Genomic DNA, 16,316 nt, shown 5'->3' on the forward strand with positions numbered 1-16,316 from the left:
TTGCCGCGGTCAGGTTCTTTTCGTTATGTCACAGAGACAAGTGCAATTTTTCAGGACACCTATTTCATTGATATCTTTCATGTAGTAGGTATATATATACACACACACACACACATAATGCTTAAACCATCGATAAAGCTTTCATGTGAAATATTCCAGGTGAACAACGTCACCTGTTCCAAAAATTCCGGGCGAACTTACTTTGAACTCGCGGCTGTGCTGCGGCGTGTATTCAAACGTCCACAGGGCTCTGACCAATCCAGACAGCTGCTCGGTAACTTCTCCCTTGTCCTGGCCGCCCTTCCTCTGCACGACACCGTTCGTCTTGGGTTTCTCATCGTCCGTCTCATCTCCTCGATACTGCTCCAGCGCCAAATACTCCGCGAAGAGCTCAGTGTTGCTCAGGCACTGCAGAATAGCGTTCATGAAACACGTGTTGCCGTGGTTTTTCAAACCAGCCACTCCGGGAACTTTGTCCCTGGAGAGAAACCCACCACAGTCGCTTTCATCCGAGGCGACGGATCCTTTGCCTTCTTTCTTGAAGGCTGTGAATCCTCCGTCGTCCTTGTCGCCCTCCGCGGCGTGTAACTCCGAGCCGAAATGAGAGAGTGTGGAAAGAGTCTTCAGGACTCTGCTCATAAAACTCCCGACGGAGCGCACCGAGCCCCGGCGGAAGAGCTTCTTGCTGAAGCCGGACTTCTTCTCTTTACTCGAAGCTTTGCTCGACATGGTTGAAGTGTTTAGGGCATCCCCTCTCTCAATGGTGATATCGAGGCTGTAGCTACAACACCAGCTAAGATAAAACGCGGACTGTTTGTTATAGCTGGCTACTTATTTGGAGCGTAAAATCGGCTCAAGATCTGGCATGGTACTTTTCAATGTCAGACAACCGATTGAGAGCTAGCTAGCCGGAGGCAGAGCCTCTATTATCATCCAAATGTTCACTTCAGTAACACAATCGGATTCTTCCTTGAAAAAATGCATTGTGAAACGTGCGCGCGCCTGCCACATTTAAAGACATTAAAGACCTGTTATGTCAAGTTGGTAGTAACCAAACAGTCCGTTATTTTGTTGCGACTAGTGACAGCCAACCACTCTCTCCGCATCTATAGCATATTTTAATATAAGCTTGCTGGCCCCGTTATTACTCACTACACCCTTTAAAAACAAGCCGCTATTACGCTTGCAGTTTTGCATGCTGTCTAATCCAGTGAAGAGATTCCATACTAGCGAACGCTCTGGCTAGCTAGGCCTGCCCAAGCTAACCGTTTGCCATGTCAGTGAAATGAGAGGAAAAAGTTAATTTCTACCGTAGATCCCAGAAATGCACGCTGCCCGTCCTGCACCAGCATTAAATTCAAATGCACGTGCTGGAACCAGACGGCCGCTTGTAATAAAACGCTGTAGGCATGCAGATCACTGTCATAATATGGGACAGTGGTTAGCTCGCGCTGCTAGTGCGCTAGCTGCTGCTTCATTTCCCAGTGAGTGGATGCATAATCGAACGATGCACTGGAACTCCATCCAGGGTAACTGCCCTGCTCCGACAGACAAATATAAAGCAAAAGCGTCCAGACTGTACGTGTGCGCGAGATAATTTAGCTTATGTACTTTGAGAATCTATCCAGCTGTCCAGCGCGAGCTCGATGCATCAGCAGCAGAGGCGCGCGACCAAGCGAGAGTTCAGCGTGCGATTCCCAGTAACCGCACATCCGAAAATAAACCCGTCATGTTTCCCTGTTGACTCAGCGGTTTTCTTAACGCCCGTGCAGTTTTAAGGTGTCTGATGGTTTCCGGTAGAGCCAAATCTGATAGTGGTTGTTGGTGGGCCGTCTCGTCCTCTTGTGCTTTTCTAAAAAATCACTGACACTGCAGGGCGGCGGTGCGCTCTGACGTCACAGTCCAGCAGTAGTCTTGTGCAGGTAGTTTCTGGTATCTACTGTATTGGTGTTAATGGATTAGGGTTGTCCTCTTGCTCCACTGACTCATAGTACTTTGCTTTTGCACAGTCAGACTACTCTGACGTGTTATGTATTGCATGCTAAGTTGCACAATAGCATAGTTATGTACGACTTGCAAGACCATTTTTAAGTATCTATAGCAAAGATGGGAATAGAAGACAGTGAAAGACAACTGAGTACATGTAAAGGAAAAATGTGCACATTATTTATTCACCATTACTGTTCCAAACCATTTACAAAAGTACAAAATGAGAATTTTTGAAGAATCATGAAGCTCTTTTCCATACAACAGCTCATTGTGACCCTGTATGTGAAGCTCCAAATAGGACAAAATATCCATGAAGATCAAATAGGATGGCAACATTGAATTGAACAAATAAATTATCCATTGTTCAATAGGTTCAATAGAGTTATTTGATCAGATCAAATTTAAGTCAGGTTAACTCAATTCATTTAGGTTTTCTACACAGCCTGTCACAGTAGAGCCTACATTTTAATTTTACATCAAAGAAACTCATTTTCATTGTGTGGAACCAATGTCCACAATTAAATTAATTTAAACTAATGAATTTGCATGCTTTTCCAAGTAAATACTTATTTGGCTCAAGTGAACTGAACTTAATTTAAGTAACTAGTTACAAGTAAACTTTACACATCTGTGAATAAAATATTGTTGTTTTTATTTATTTATTTAAATTTAGTTATAGCACATTTTATACACTATAAGGGAAATTATGACTAGAATAAGTGAAACAAGTTACTAAATTGAACATTGAACAAATTAATTTACTATAATGTTGGTTTAACTGAACCTTATCTGAAAGTTTATACTTTTAAATGCTTGAAGTTAGAAATTTTATAGTTCTTGCAGTAAGAGAAAGAAAGAGAGCATCTTACAGCTTGTAAGTTTTGACCTCTGAAGTTTGAAATCATGAACATTCAAAAACAGATTCTTAGATCATTTAAAAATTATTTTAATATAATCTACTTTAGGGGATTTTGGCTTACATGATACCTTCACAGGGCTTTTCTATGGGAGAATAATAATGGTAGCCTAGCTGTAGGGTCATTGCTAACAGAATTTACAATAAAATGACCACTAATTTTGAGCCCCACACCTTTCAGCCCTTTGAAGCTCTCACAATGGAGGGTACAGTCTATAAAGGGAATAGGGATGATTACTTCTGAAAGGAACGCACCACATCATTCAAATGAGTTTGAAAATATATAGCAATGCAAGCCAGAACTGCCTGAACGTTTTAACAAAGTTTCACCAAACCCATATGTACATGCTGTAGGAGTCTATTAGTTAAATTATTTATATTTAAAGTGTTTGATAAAGTTAAAGTTTGTCATAATGTATTATTGCCCCTTTAAATATATGCAGGTTTACACATTTATTGCACATTTTGTTACATTTTTTTTTTTTTTTTTTGTATGCATAATTTGTAGTATTTACAATGAATTTACATTGTGTATAATAAAGGTATTCAAGAGGTCCAGTCTCTACATTTACTTCCCAGCAAAAGTCTGGATAATAACTTGCATGGTTTCAGTAGTCAGTATACTGTAGCTATGAAATAACATAAGAAATGCTTAATACATTTTATGAAATAGTTATTTTAATTTTTTTATGTTGGCAGCAATAGTACTTTGTAAAAGAAAAAATCATAGTCAAAACAGTCTCTTTAAAACTGGGCAAGGATTATGACATTGGGACCCCAGAGACAAAGCCAAAGTAGTGGGGTTTGGGGGAATCTCCTACCAAAAGATTAAAATATTTCAATTAGTTCATCAACCGAGTGCACTTTGATATGAATATTAAAAGATAAAATCAACTGTTTGTTTTGAAGCTGAATGACAGCAGTACAGTATTTGTGTTTGAATATTTTTAGATACCTAAGGGACACAGCAGACCTTGTGGCTAAAGAAAGATACATTATGGGGGTTCAGGGGTACCCCCCGAGAGAAAATGTGGAAAAATGTAAACATCTGAATGGACTGTTTTTATATTTCCCATAAAGTGAAAATCTACCAACAACAAACAATGCACATCACAATAGTAAATCTAAAATACTGTTAGCTAAAGTTAAGTAGGCCTATAAATGGAATATAAATATCAAATAATGGAAACATTCTCATGAGAACTCCACTATAATACTAGTAATATACAATTTCTGGTTGTTTTTCCTTGCCATCTATGCCAGAGATGATGACATCTTTGATTAATTTTCACAAAAATAATCAGTTTGTGAAAGACTTTAAACATGCTGATCATAATGAAGGCAATTTTAGACTGAAAAAAATCCTAATTGTTTAAAGGAGCGCTGGAAGCACGTCGTCCTGTCACAAACTTGGTTTAGCTGAACGGTCGGATTCATTTCAGACACATGAAGTTCACTTTGCTTCATGTGTGTTTTAGCGAAAGATGCCAGTATTTATTTTGCTGCTCACTGTATTTTTCTGCTACGGCCAAATACACGCGATTGGATAGGATGCGGATCTCAAAGAAAATTGGCCCCGGGGCCCTTGGTAGTCATAATCCGCCCCTGCACCTAATTAAACACTTTTTTTTTATATTACTTAGTAAATTGCTTTAAAAAGAAGACATAATGACCTCTACACAGGGACCGAAGTGAATTAGTAAATCGATTGGTTCATTACAACCATTCGAAGGAACTGATTCTCTAAAAATTCCCAATGCTACATTTATGTCAAATGGTGAATTAATTATAACCAGTTCATTAACATGAACCACCCAAATGAACCGATTCACTTAAATGTTCTGGACAGGGCCCCTATTCACAAAAAAATCTTAAGGCTAAACGTAGCTCCTGATGTGGAAATTTAGGAGCAACTATTATAAATTAGGGGCGAGTCTCTCCTAATTTTAGGACTCGTAAAATTTTCATCCAGAATCAGAAACAGAATGAGCTTTATTGCCAAGTATGCTTACACACAAGGAATTTGTCATAGTGTCAGAAGCTTCCAGTGCAAGAGAATGCACGTGTACACATACACACAAACATATACATTTAAACATATATACATATAGTGACATAAAAAAATATTTTAAAAATACGATATAACATAAAAAGCAATAATGTTGTTAGAATATTTTATATACAGATATACAGTTATGTGCAGGTGATGTAATGTATTCAAGAAGAGGTAGGATATGTTAAAGAATATGAATGAAATATGGATATAAGTAGGAATGGATGGATTAAATATTGCACATGGTTGTACTGATCAAAGGAATGTATTTGGGGGCAGTTTTAACTGTTCATGAGGTGGCTGTTCTTGTGCTCAGTGCTTTGTAGCACCGGCCAGAGGGCAACAGTTGGAAGAGGAAGTGTGCTGGGTGAATAGGGTCAAGAGTGATTTTACCAGCCCTCTTCATCACTCTGGATGTGTACAGTTCTAGCAGGGTGGGTAGGGGAGCACCAGTAATCCTCTCAGCAGTCCAAACTATCCTTTGAAGTCTTCTGATGTCTGATTTCGTAGCTGAACCAAACCAGACAGTTATAGAAGTGCAGAGGACAGACTCAATGACTGCTGAGTAAAACTATATCAGCAGCGCCTGTGGCAGGTTGAACTTCCTCAATTGGCGAAGGAAGTACAACCTCTGCTGGGCCTTTTTCAAAATGGAGTCAATGTGGGTCGCCCACTTCAGGTCCTGTGAGATGGTAGTGCCCAGGAACCTGAATGACTTCACTGCTGCCAAAGTGCTGTTCAGAATGGTGAGTGGGGTTAATGTTGGGGTGTTCCTCATAAAGTACACTATCGTCTCCACTGTTTTGAGAGTGTTCAGCTCCAGGTTGTTTTGACTGCACCAGACGGCCAGCTGTTCAACCTCCCTTCTGTATGCAGACTCATCGTCATCTTGGATGAGGCCGATGACTCTAGTGTCGTCTGCAAACTTCAGGAGCTTAACAGAGGGGTCCTTGGCAGTGCAGTCATTTGTGTAGAGGGAGAAGAGTAGTGGGGAGAGCACACATCCCTGGGGGGCACCAGTGCTGATTGTACATGTGCTGGAGGTGAATTTCCCCATTCTCACTAGCTACTGCCTGTCTGTCAGAAAGCTGGTGATCCTCTGTCTAGATGTTGAAGTATGTAATGCTGTCCCTTATTGACTGCATCATCCACAGACCTGTTTGCTCTATAAGCAAATTGAAGGGGATCCAGTGATGTCTTTCAGGTTGGCCAACACCAGTTTCTTAAATGACTTCATGACTACAGACATCAGAGCGACGGGTCTGTAGTCATTAAGTCCTTTGATCTTGGGTTTCTTTGGGAAGGGGATGATTGTGGAGCGTTTGAAGCAGCAGGGAACTTCACACTGCTCCAGTGATCTGTTGAAGATCTGTGTGAAGATGGGTGCCAGCTGGTCAGCACAGGATTTCAGAAAAGTGGGTGAAACACCATCTGAGCCCTGTGCTTTTCTTGTCTTCTGTTTCCAGAAGACCTGGCACACATCATCTTCACAGATCTTAAGTGCATGTTGAGTAGCAGGAGAGGGGAGGAGGGTGGTGGCAGGAGGTGTAAATATTTGTGTGCTGTGAAGGTCAGAGCGGGTGTGGGGTGTGAAACTGGGCTTTTCAAATCTACAGTAAAACACATTCAGGTCATTAGCCAGTTGTAGATTCCCTAAAGTGTTGGGAGATGGTGGCTTGTAGTTGGTAAAGTCTTTCAGGCCACTCCACACTGATGCAGTGTCATTAGCTGAAAACTGTTTTCTCAGCTTTTCAGAATAGCTTCTTTTAGCCACTCTAATCTCCTTTGTCAGCATTTTAACGCTAAAAGTTACGCCTAACCCCATGACAGCTTAGAAGTCATCCTGAGGACTTCTAACTCCTTAAAGTCGGCTTGAAACGGAAGTTGTGGCAGACTTCCGTATTGTCACGTATTTCTGAGTGAAACAGCTTATCGAACAAGATAAAAAAAAATTTAGGGCGGGGATTTGAGTTTATCCATTGGTTGTTGATTGGATTGTGAAAATATGGGCATTGCATAGAGGAACGGAGGCAGATCTGAATGCGAGTTTGCAGTGGACACACACCCCTACCACCGTGCTGCTCGAGTCAGAGCCAGTTATCAGTGAAATTGAGCAGCGATCTCAGCACATTTCTTATCAAACTGACAACATAAATGCACGAGCACATTGCGGTCTTTGCTTACGAAGAGATTGTAGTCGTTGAAAAACGAGTGAGTAATAGATAACCATATTTTAACGTTTCAGTAGCGGTATTAACATTTTGTGGTATGGCATCTAATATTTTGGTGCCTCTGGCACATGCCGCTGGGTTTTGTGGCACATCTGGTTGTGAGTGGCATGTGCCACTGGAAGTTGTGCCACTGGCACTGATATATGCCGCTGCATTTTGATACCACAGATAATCCATTTTGGAACGTGTTCATCTAAAGAAACACTTTAGGAGTCGTCGGAAGCACATACACAAAACTTTACTGTGCTGTTAAAACAATTACGAATTCATGCAGTATAGTGTTTGTACTGACACGGTAGAAAATGAAAGGTAAGTGGCTTGTTTGAAGTTGCTACTGTCGGTGTTGTTTTAACTAATCGGGTTAGCTATTAGCTAACGAAAGAAGTATCGCTGGATAATTGTGCACCCTTGATGCACCCAAAAAATATGTATTATTCTTAACACCATTTCAAAGCTTGTCATGCTCCCAGCATTTATTTCCATGTGGAGAAAACGGATCATTCAAAAATATCTCCACTTGAAACTTATCGTATTTGATAGTGTATTGCTAAACATTTTTATGGTTGTAAATTTAAAGTTACCTCTTTTACTGGAGTATTTTGTGGTAATACCTAATTTATTCTTTATTCTTTAAATGGCATTAAACCTGAATGCACTATGGATTTGTTCCTTGACGTGTCAGCATGAGAGCCCTGAGCCTGGCTGGGGGATCACTTCATTTTGTGGCAAGTGTAAAATATTGAGGTATTACAATTGGGTTTGAAAGGTATGGTGTATAGTTTATTCTGGCTCTTATGTTGTTTTTGTTTTATGTCCAAGAATTAAAAAAATATGATTTGTTAGGGCTTTTATAAAACATACCAGATTGGTACATGGATTTATTAGTTATATTGCATGTTCATGAAAAAGCAGGTGACTAATTACTTTAACTACTTTTTTTTTTTTAGTAACTTTTACTAATTATTTAATGTTTCTCATTTGTAATAGTGCCTGTAAGTTCATTAACTTTTAACAATTTACCTCATAGGACATGAATAAACTGAAAAAAGTAATTCAAGTGCATCACTGGTGACTGGCATGCATTCTGTTTCTAGAAAGTGGGCAAAGAATAGGCCTTGTTCATTTTAAACCACACTAAGAATTTAAGGTAATTCACTTTTAACTCAGTTTTTCTTTTTCTTTTTATCACACAATAACAAGTTATTGTTTTCAAGTGCTGCAAGGATGTAGTGGGTACAGTGTGATGTATATTTTGGTTGGATGCACACTGATTCTGCTGGAGTTACTGAGAGTAAGATGCAACCCTACACTTCTGATGGGTAAGGTTAAGTGTAAAGCATTGGTTTAGATCATGGTCTAGCTCAGAAATCTTAAAATATGCCACTATCCTGCCAAAGTACTTATGGGATTTTAACCAGACAAAACATAAATGCATGCAAAGAATGCAGCACTGACCAAAATGTATATACAATAAACTCTCTTCTAGTCACTAGTTGAGTTTTAAAGAAGGACTAATTAAACTTTCATATTGTATGGATCCAGAAACTGATTGTGCTACTAACAACCAGACATACCACTAAATTCAGCGACATGTGCAAATCTGTTGTTAATATGTTCTTTCAGTTTTTGGATTTTTTCACCTGGTATTAAGATGTGTCTCGGGTGATCCAGTCACATGTGGTAAGGTGAGACACATCACTGTTTACACCTGGTCACTTAAATACATCTCCTGCAACCACTTGTTATCGGATTTGGAGGAGAGGGACTCAGTCACTATGTCAGTGTGTTACTGCATGATAATAAACTGCAAAAAGTCAGAAAAGACAAACATTCGTATGTTGTTTTTGTGATTCAATCACAAAACATTTTAGACACCGTTTAGACCTGTATTTAGCACTGACCACATCTGATTGGATCACCTGAAATGCATCTGTGACAGGTTCTTAGCTCTCTTGTAAAGGAGGAAGTGGGTCTTTATTTCTACACACATTTCAGTATTTTCATTACTGTTTGCTTTTCAGCACAACATGCACACACAGCTTTGTGTGTGTCTCTCTCTCTTATCCGGCGGACTGGACTGCACTTTTAAATCCCTCTCAGCTCTCACTGCAAACACAAACAGCTGTTAGAGATAATTTCCCACAGGTGTCCTTACCATTCTTCCTCTTGCAGCCTCACTCTCCACAGACATTGCTCAGCCACATCCCCATCACCACAGCATCTTAATACCAGGTGTAAATGGGGTCAAAGATGCCATGCCACTAAATACAGCCATGGTTATAACTTTAATTGTTATGGCATCTCACGTTCTATTACCATTGGCACATGCTGCTATATTTTGTGGCTCATCTGGTGGCATTTCTGGTCACTAGTGGCATATGCCACTTAGATGCCACTAAAATATGTTGCATGTCCGGAAGCAACTGACACATGCCACTGTATTTTGAGGTACTTGGGTGACACTTGTGGAGTCGGCAGCTTAGACAGGCTATTTTGTTAGAAAAAAGTGGCTTGTTTGCGATCATGTGTGTGTGTGTGTGTGATGCTCCTAGAGGTACATTCTAATGGTTTATGGAATTAATGTCTGAGACCAGATATACTTCATATAATGTACTGTATGGCTCTACAAAATGAAAGAACAGACAGCTCCATTATTTGTCAAATGAATAACTTAGTGGTTTCCACTTTAAAACATTCACAGTCTCTTCACATTCACTGCTTTTGAAAGTGTATAAATAAGTAGGACAGGATGTGAAAGGTTATAATTTTTAAAAATGAATGCAACGAAAGGTCAACTTACAATATATATTTATTTGAGTTATGTTTGTTTTCACATAGATTTTATCTGAGGACATGCTTTGATCTATGAGACCCAGAAAGTGGCCTTCCTCACACCACCAGCTGTGATGTCAACTTTCAATGCTTCTTCTAGAAACAGGTTTGTCCAGTAGTTTTCAAAATATCAGTGATGCTGTCATGTGCATTGTATGTATTTTATATTATTTAAATTTTTTTAAACGAGTTGAACCAATTTCAATTTATCTGTATTTTCTAGGGTACCACTGTGAGACCTCTGCTGACATGGACATGATGGCTTTTTGTTTTCCTCTAGTAGAGAACACCGTATTTAATGTTGTGTTCTTGGTTTAGGCACTGCTCGCACTGTCTTCCTGCAACAATGTTGACAAATCTACCTTGTATGTACATTGCATGTTTTTGCAACTGTATGCATAAAACTGTGTATTTAAGCACTCATTCTCTCTTAAGCATTTGACAAAGGTGCACTCATACTATCTATGTGTGTGTGAACAGTTAAAGGCACAGATAACATCTCTGTGTGTGAAGACACATATTCTCTCTTTGTGTGATCTGATTAAGATAAATAAATGCATGTGACCCAAACTTCATCTCCCACTTTCTTCTCTTCTCCTTGACATCAACACTTGTGATTTCAACTGTGGGTGCTTTTCATGTCGTTCCAAATAAAGGACAAAAGGTGCCACTGTATTATCTTGCCATGTTCCACATTGCTAGTCTACAAATGATCTAAGCCAAACCTGATTGTAAATTCTTGGTGGCAATTGGCAAATATAATTTTTCTCTCTCTCTATTTTACAGTTGTAGCCACCACTCTACATAGACTCAGAAGAATACAATCACACATTGGTGATCACAGTGACATATTAACAATACAAATATAATGAAAAGTTAAGCAGTTTAAATAGTTAAGCTGTCAAACAGCAGTGACTATTTAAAAAATAATTAAATAAAAATAAATGTTGTTTAAGCGAAGTAATAAAAGACAAACATGGGTTGTTTAATGACATAATGGCTTTATTACAAGAAAACAAAATACATTTCATGCATAACGCATATTACAACAGAACACGAGACAGACCTAAACTACAGTGTAAAACAATAATTTTTGGATTTGTGTGGTTAGCCTGATAAAAGCTAACGTCAGGAAGCAACGTGATATATACAGTTTGTCCGCACGCCATCACTACCTTTAAATAAACTGGCGCATATCATTGACCATGTCTACAATATGCCTTAAAATACAGTGGCATGTGTCATTCGTCCAGACAGGGGGTGGCTGGGGGTTGGGGTGGTTGGAGATGGGGGGGTGTGCCCTGGGCAGTTGCCCATGTCGCCCATGCCTAAATTCACCCCTGCCAGAGGCATCCGAAGTGTTGTATTCATTAGTGATCACCTCAGCAATTCAGGCGTGAAATGTCTTGAACGCAACCGTGAATCTGCTGTTATTCCTCCTCATTTGAAATGTAAATTCAAGCCAGCTAACCCGTAACCAAGGAAGTTTGGTTTAAGGAGCAATATTTTTGAAGGAAAACAGATGAAAATTTACCTTACCATCTTACCAACATCTAAAAGTTTGGAATAATGTACAGAATAAAAGAAATTGGTACTTTTATTTGCTAAAGTGGTATTCAACTGATCACAAAGTATAGTCAGGACATTAATAATGTGAAAAATTACTATTACAATTTAAAAAAAATGTTCAGAACTTCTTAAACTACTTCAAAGAGTTCTCATCAAAAAAATCCTCCACATGCAGCAATGACAGCTTTGCAGATCCTTGGCATTCTAGCTGTCAGTTTGTCCAGATACTCAGATGACACTTCACTCCACGCTTCCTGTAGCACTTGCCATAGATGTGGCTGTCTTGATCCCACAAAAGCTCAATGGGGTTAAGATCCATAACACTCTTTTCCAATTATCTGTTGTTCAATGTCTGTGTTTCTTTGCCCACTCTAACCTTTCCTTTTGTTTTCCGTTTCAAAAGTGGCTCTTTCTTTGCAATTCTTCCTATAAGGCCTGCACCCCTGAGTCTTCTCTTTACTGTTGTACATGAAACTGGTGTTGAGCGGGTAGAATTCAATGAAGCTGTCAGCTGAGGACATGTGAGGCATCTATTTCTCAAACTAGAGACTCTGATGTACTTATCCTCTTGATTAGTTGTACATCTGGACCTTCCACATCTCTTTCTGTCCTTGTTAGAGCCAGTTGTCCTTTGTCTTTCAAGACTGTAGTGTACACCTTTGTATGAAATCTTCAGTTGTTTGGCAATTTCAAGCATTGTATAGCCTTCATTCCTCAAAACAATGATTGACTGATGAGTTTCTAGAGAAAGCTGTTTCTTTTTTGCCATTTTTTATCTAATATTGACCTTAAGACATGCCAGTCTATTGCATACTGTTGCAACTCAAAAACAAACACAAAGACAATGTTAAGCTTCATTTAACGAACCAAATAGCTTTCAACTGTGTTTGATATAATGGCAAGGGATTTTCTATTAGGAATTTAGCATGATTATTCAGGGATAAGGCGTTGGAGTGATGGCTGCTGGAAATGGGTCCTGTCTAGATTTGATCAAAAATGTCTTTTTTCAAATAGTGATGGTGCTGTTTTTTACATCAGTAATGTCCTGACTATACTTTGTGATCAGTTGAATGCCACTTTGGTGAATTAAAGTACCAATTTCCTTCCGAAACAGCAAAATCTGAACATTATTTCAAACTTTTGGCCACCAATACATATATATAAATATATCGTTGTCTGTCTTAGCTGACAAATAGCGGTTCCCTACAAATCACTGAGGGTGATTATAAAACGTGATGACATCCATAGCAATGAGGTCAACTCCGCCTTACTAAAACTTGCTCTTAGCAGTTTTGTGAATAGGTTTTAAGCAAAAACTACTAGCAAGGAACTCTTTGGAGAACTCCTAGTGGTAAGATACAAATCTTTGTGATTACGGGCCCTGAACTTTTCCCATGATGAGATGTTTAAGTAATCACTCAGATTGCTCGGTAACTGCATATGTAACACAATGTGACAAAAAGCATTGTACTATTTTGTCATGTTACACCATAACTATTTAAATTTTTTTAAATACATGAAAAGCCATATAATTGTGAAAAAGGTGAACTACTGTATAGCTGTTTCTTCACAACACTGATGCGGGGCGCCCCAGAGAACGCTGCCGTCTATATGCCAAGATCTGCGACTGCTCAAATCTCATTCTCCATTTAGCATATTCAAATTGGCGCACCTTGTTCAGTTGACACATGCAAGAAACTATTTTTGAATTTGAATGCGTACGGCAATGAGATTTCAAAGCTTCAGCAGAGGGGAAGCTAATCAGTGAATAACAACTTAAATTTTGGTCTGTTCCTAACATAAAGCTATTGTATGGCTTTGAAAGACTTAGAATATAGTGCACGAGTCTCATGACTACTCATTGAAAACAATAAACTGTTGATGTGGAAAGAGCTCCTTTTATGTTACACGGAACAAATAACAGCATACGGGTTTGGAACGACATCAAGTTGAGTAAATAATGATGGAACTTTTGGGTGAATTATTCTTTTAAAGTTCTGTGTAGACTTGTTCTGACCAGTTCATCCATGTGAGAAGAAAATGTGCCTTTCAAAGCTCTGTCAGTTAGAATAGTCATAAAGAGGCCCCAGAAACCTGTTTTAGATGAATTCGAAAATCTTGCCAAACAGGATTTCAGCCCAACTGATATTCATCCCAAAGAAAAGGCCTAGTTAATGGTTTTGCATAGCCAATAGTTATCCAAAGTGTTACAAATGAAGTATTGTCTGACATATCTTTACACACTTGAGATATTTTATTACAAATGTATTATTTATTACAAAACAGTACAGAAAGCTATTTATAGTAACAACGCTGTGCTCTTGTTCTACCTCAGTCAATAACACCCTGTTGGCCAAGTCTAAAAGTGACACATGGTTAAGATTAGCATATAATTTCACACGTTTCTGTCCGTAAAAATGAATGTCTTTATTGTGAACATGTTCAGATTTGTATAGTCCTGTACATATTACATGTACATGCACAAGAGAATTTAGAGGGAACAGTCAGCATCATTTGTGGCCTGGCACCACAGATGAGACAGATGTCAAGGTCAAGTCTGGTGTAACATGAGACCAGCATCTCTAGCAGTCAGAAGCCTCACTGTGCTTCATTACACATCCCCCTTGCCCCCATTCATTCTGCATATAACACTTCATCTGCACACAAACCTGTTCACTTTTGCATGGTTATAAAACTGGGATGCTCACTATAGGATCCAGTGTAATGCATATTATTTTTTTTTATCTTTAATGACTGTTCATTTAAATGAATAGATAACCACAGTCCTTCTTTATTGCTTTTCCCTATGTGAATTCTGCTCATTTGTGGACTCTTGAGTTGGTCCTAAGCTCAAAGCACTGCATGGTGTATGTCATCTGTTGCAGAGATCAGGAAGTAGAAGTCTGATGTATTTCAAAGGTAAGCCATTTATCACCTCTTCATCTAATTGACAAGATTAATGACTACAGTCCACGCAGTAGCCTACTCATAAAAAATTACATACAATGTTGGTGTAACTATATAGTCAGAATGTGCTGTCAAGTGAGAGAAAAACAATTCCTTTTGAAAGCTTCTTTGGCATTTTCACTGTCTTTCTTACATATCTGGCATCGGATTAGGCTAAGATGCAACAGTGCTCTCCAATTTAGGCAAATTCGTGTCACTCCCCAACGAATCTTTCACTTCTGATGTTTTGGCCAATAGAAAACTGAGCTCCATGCAGGCTGCACAGAGGGATTGGCTGGCTTGTTGCTAAGAGTCAAAGTGCCCCAACTCATCTGAGGAACAGGGCATTCCCACACTGCAGAATAGAGCACGCACCCCCGTTAAGCGGAGAGATGTACACAAGGCAGAAAAGCGTGTTGCAGCTTGTTGAAATATCATGGGAAATTGCATCATTGCAACAGCACCAAACTCCCTGGATATGTATGAGTGAATGCACCAATGTTTTGTGCAATCTAAACATATGAAAGGACACATTAAAAATAAAGTAAATTTTAAGTAGGCAAAAATGCTTTTGAACCTGGAGGAATGGTGTGCAAAGGTGATAACAGGTAGCTGGTAATTAAAAAAAAGTAATCCTTAAAATGATGCACTAGGTAGTTGGATAGACAAATACTACACTGACAAAAAGTGAAAGCAGCTCTATTGAAAATACTAAATAAGTATATTTGAAACCAGCTTAATACATTTATGTTTGAGAACATAATTATATTGTGAAAAGTTCAAGTGATATTTAACACAGTCATGAAAAAGAGATAAGATAACATTACTATGAAATGTTAAAATGGATTCAGACTTCTAACGGATGGTGTTCACTCAATGTGATTTTTACTGCTTGCTCAATTAACTTATTTGAAATGAGCTAATGCAACACAATACTGTAGCATTGGGACTTAACTTAATTTCTTTGTGTACAATCTATGTTCACTTAATCCAGTTGTGTTGGGAATATGCAAATAATATTTGTTGCATCAATTTATTGCTGAAAGCGGGTAGGAGATTTCCAGTTCCTTCATGCACGCAGAACTTTTCTCAAGTCGCATGATTTGAGCGACCATTCACATCCATAGCACAAACAGTGTGGGATGAGTTTTGCACTGAAATGTAATACTTTGTAGAAATTATGAGCAATACTAATAGTAATTAATGAAATGGCTGTGCTCAGTAGTGCCTTTTCCAATTAAATAAATGTGTTGCTCTGGTGTATAGATGTATTAGTTCTGCATAAGTATTTACAGGTGGGATTTATCTTATCTAAATTTGAGTACGTAGTGATTTAATATACATCGTTTGCCTTAGTGAATATATTACCAATGTGATCTTATATTTTTTCCAACTTTAAAATACCTAAAAACGCCCTCTGCTGTGATAGTTGTATCAATACAGCAAATGTTTTTAGATGCCCTGCTCACCCATGTGTTGTACAGGTATATAGACTGTAGGTCACTTTGGTAAATTATTATATACCTTCAAAATAAATCCAGCAGTTTAAATCCCTTAAGAAGGATTTACGCATTTCTATTGAATTTGTTTCAAGGAATGTTACGGGTTCAATACAAGTTAAGCTCAATCGAAAGCATATGTAGCTTAATGTCGATTACCACAGAAAATAATTTTGACTCGTCCCTCATTCATTTATAAAAAGCAAAATTGTGGGTTACATTAAGCTACTTACAATAGAAGTGAATAGGGCCAGTCATAAACATTAAAATGGTTTCAAAAG

At 38.6% G+C, this 16,316-nt stretch overlaps 1 protein-coding gene and 1 long non-coding RNA gene across 4 annotated transcripts in view; one reads left to right on the top strand and one right to left on the bottom strand.

The window, feature by feature from the left end:
- LOC127451453 (ubiquitin carboxyl-terminal hydrolase 31-like) overlaps positions 1-1,980 on the bottom strand; it is a 220,067-nt gene extending 218,087 nt beyond the window's left edge. For 2 of the 3 annotated variants that reach the window (XM_051716180.1, XM_051716179.1), the window contains exon 1: positions 202-1,980. In XM_051716180.1, the coding sequence (XP_051572140.1) occupies positions 202-729 (528 nt within the window). In that variant the 5' untranslated portion in view covers positions 730-1,980. The remainder of the gene's footprint in view (positions 1-201) is intronic. The other variant, XR_007899106.1, reaches the window with a different exon arrangement.
- A 3,593-nt stretch (positions 1,981-5,573) lies between these two features.
- LOC127451945 (uncharacterized) lies at positions 5,574-10,555 on the top strand. The gene is made up of 3 exons (XR_007899167.1): positions 5,574-5,704; positions 10,028-10,127; positions 10,245-10,555. It is a non-coding gene; the product is annotated as an uncharacterized LOC127451945 (long non-coding RNA).
- Positions 10,556-16,316: the final 5,761 nt, after the last annotated feature.

The sequence above is a fragment of the Myxocyprinus asiaticus genome, chromosome 14 (assembly GCF_019703515.2).
Source record: "Myxocyprinus asiaticus isolate MX2 ecotype Aquarium Trade chromosome 14, UBuf_Myxa_2, whole genome shotgun sequence".
NCBI classification, from domain to species: Eukaryota; Metazoa; Chordata; class Actinopteri; order Cypriniformes; family Catostomidae; genus Myxocyprinus; species Myxocyprinus asiaticus.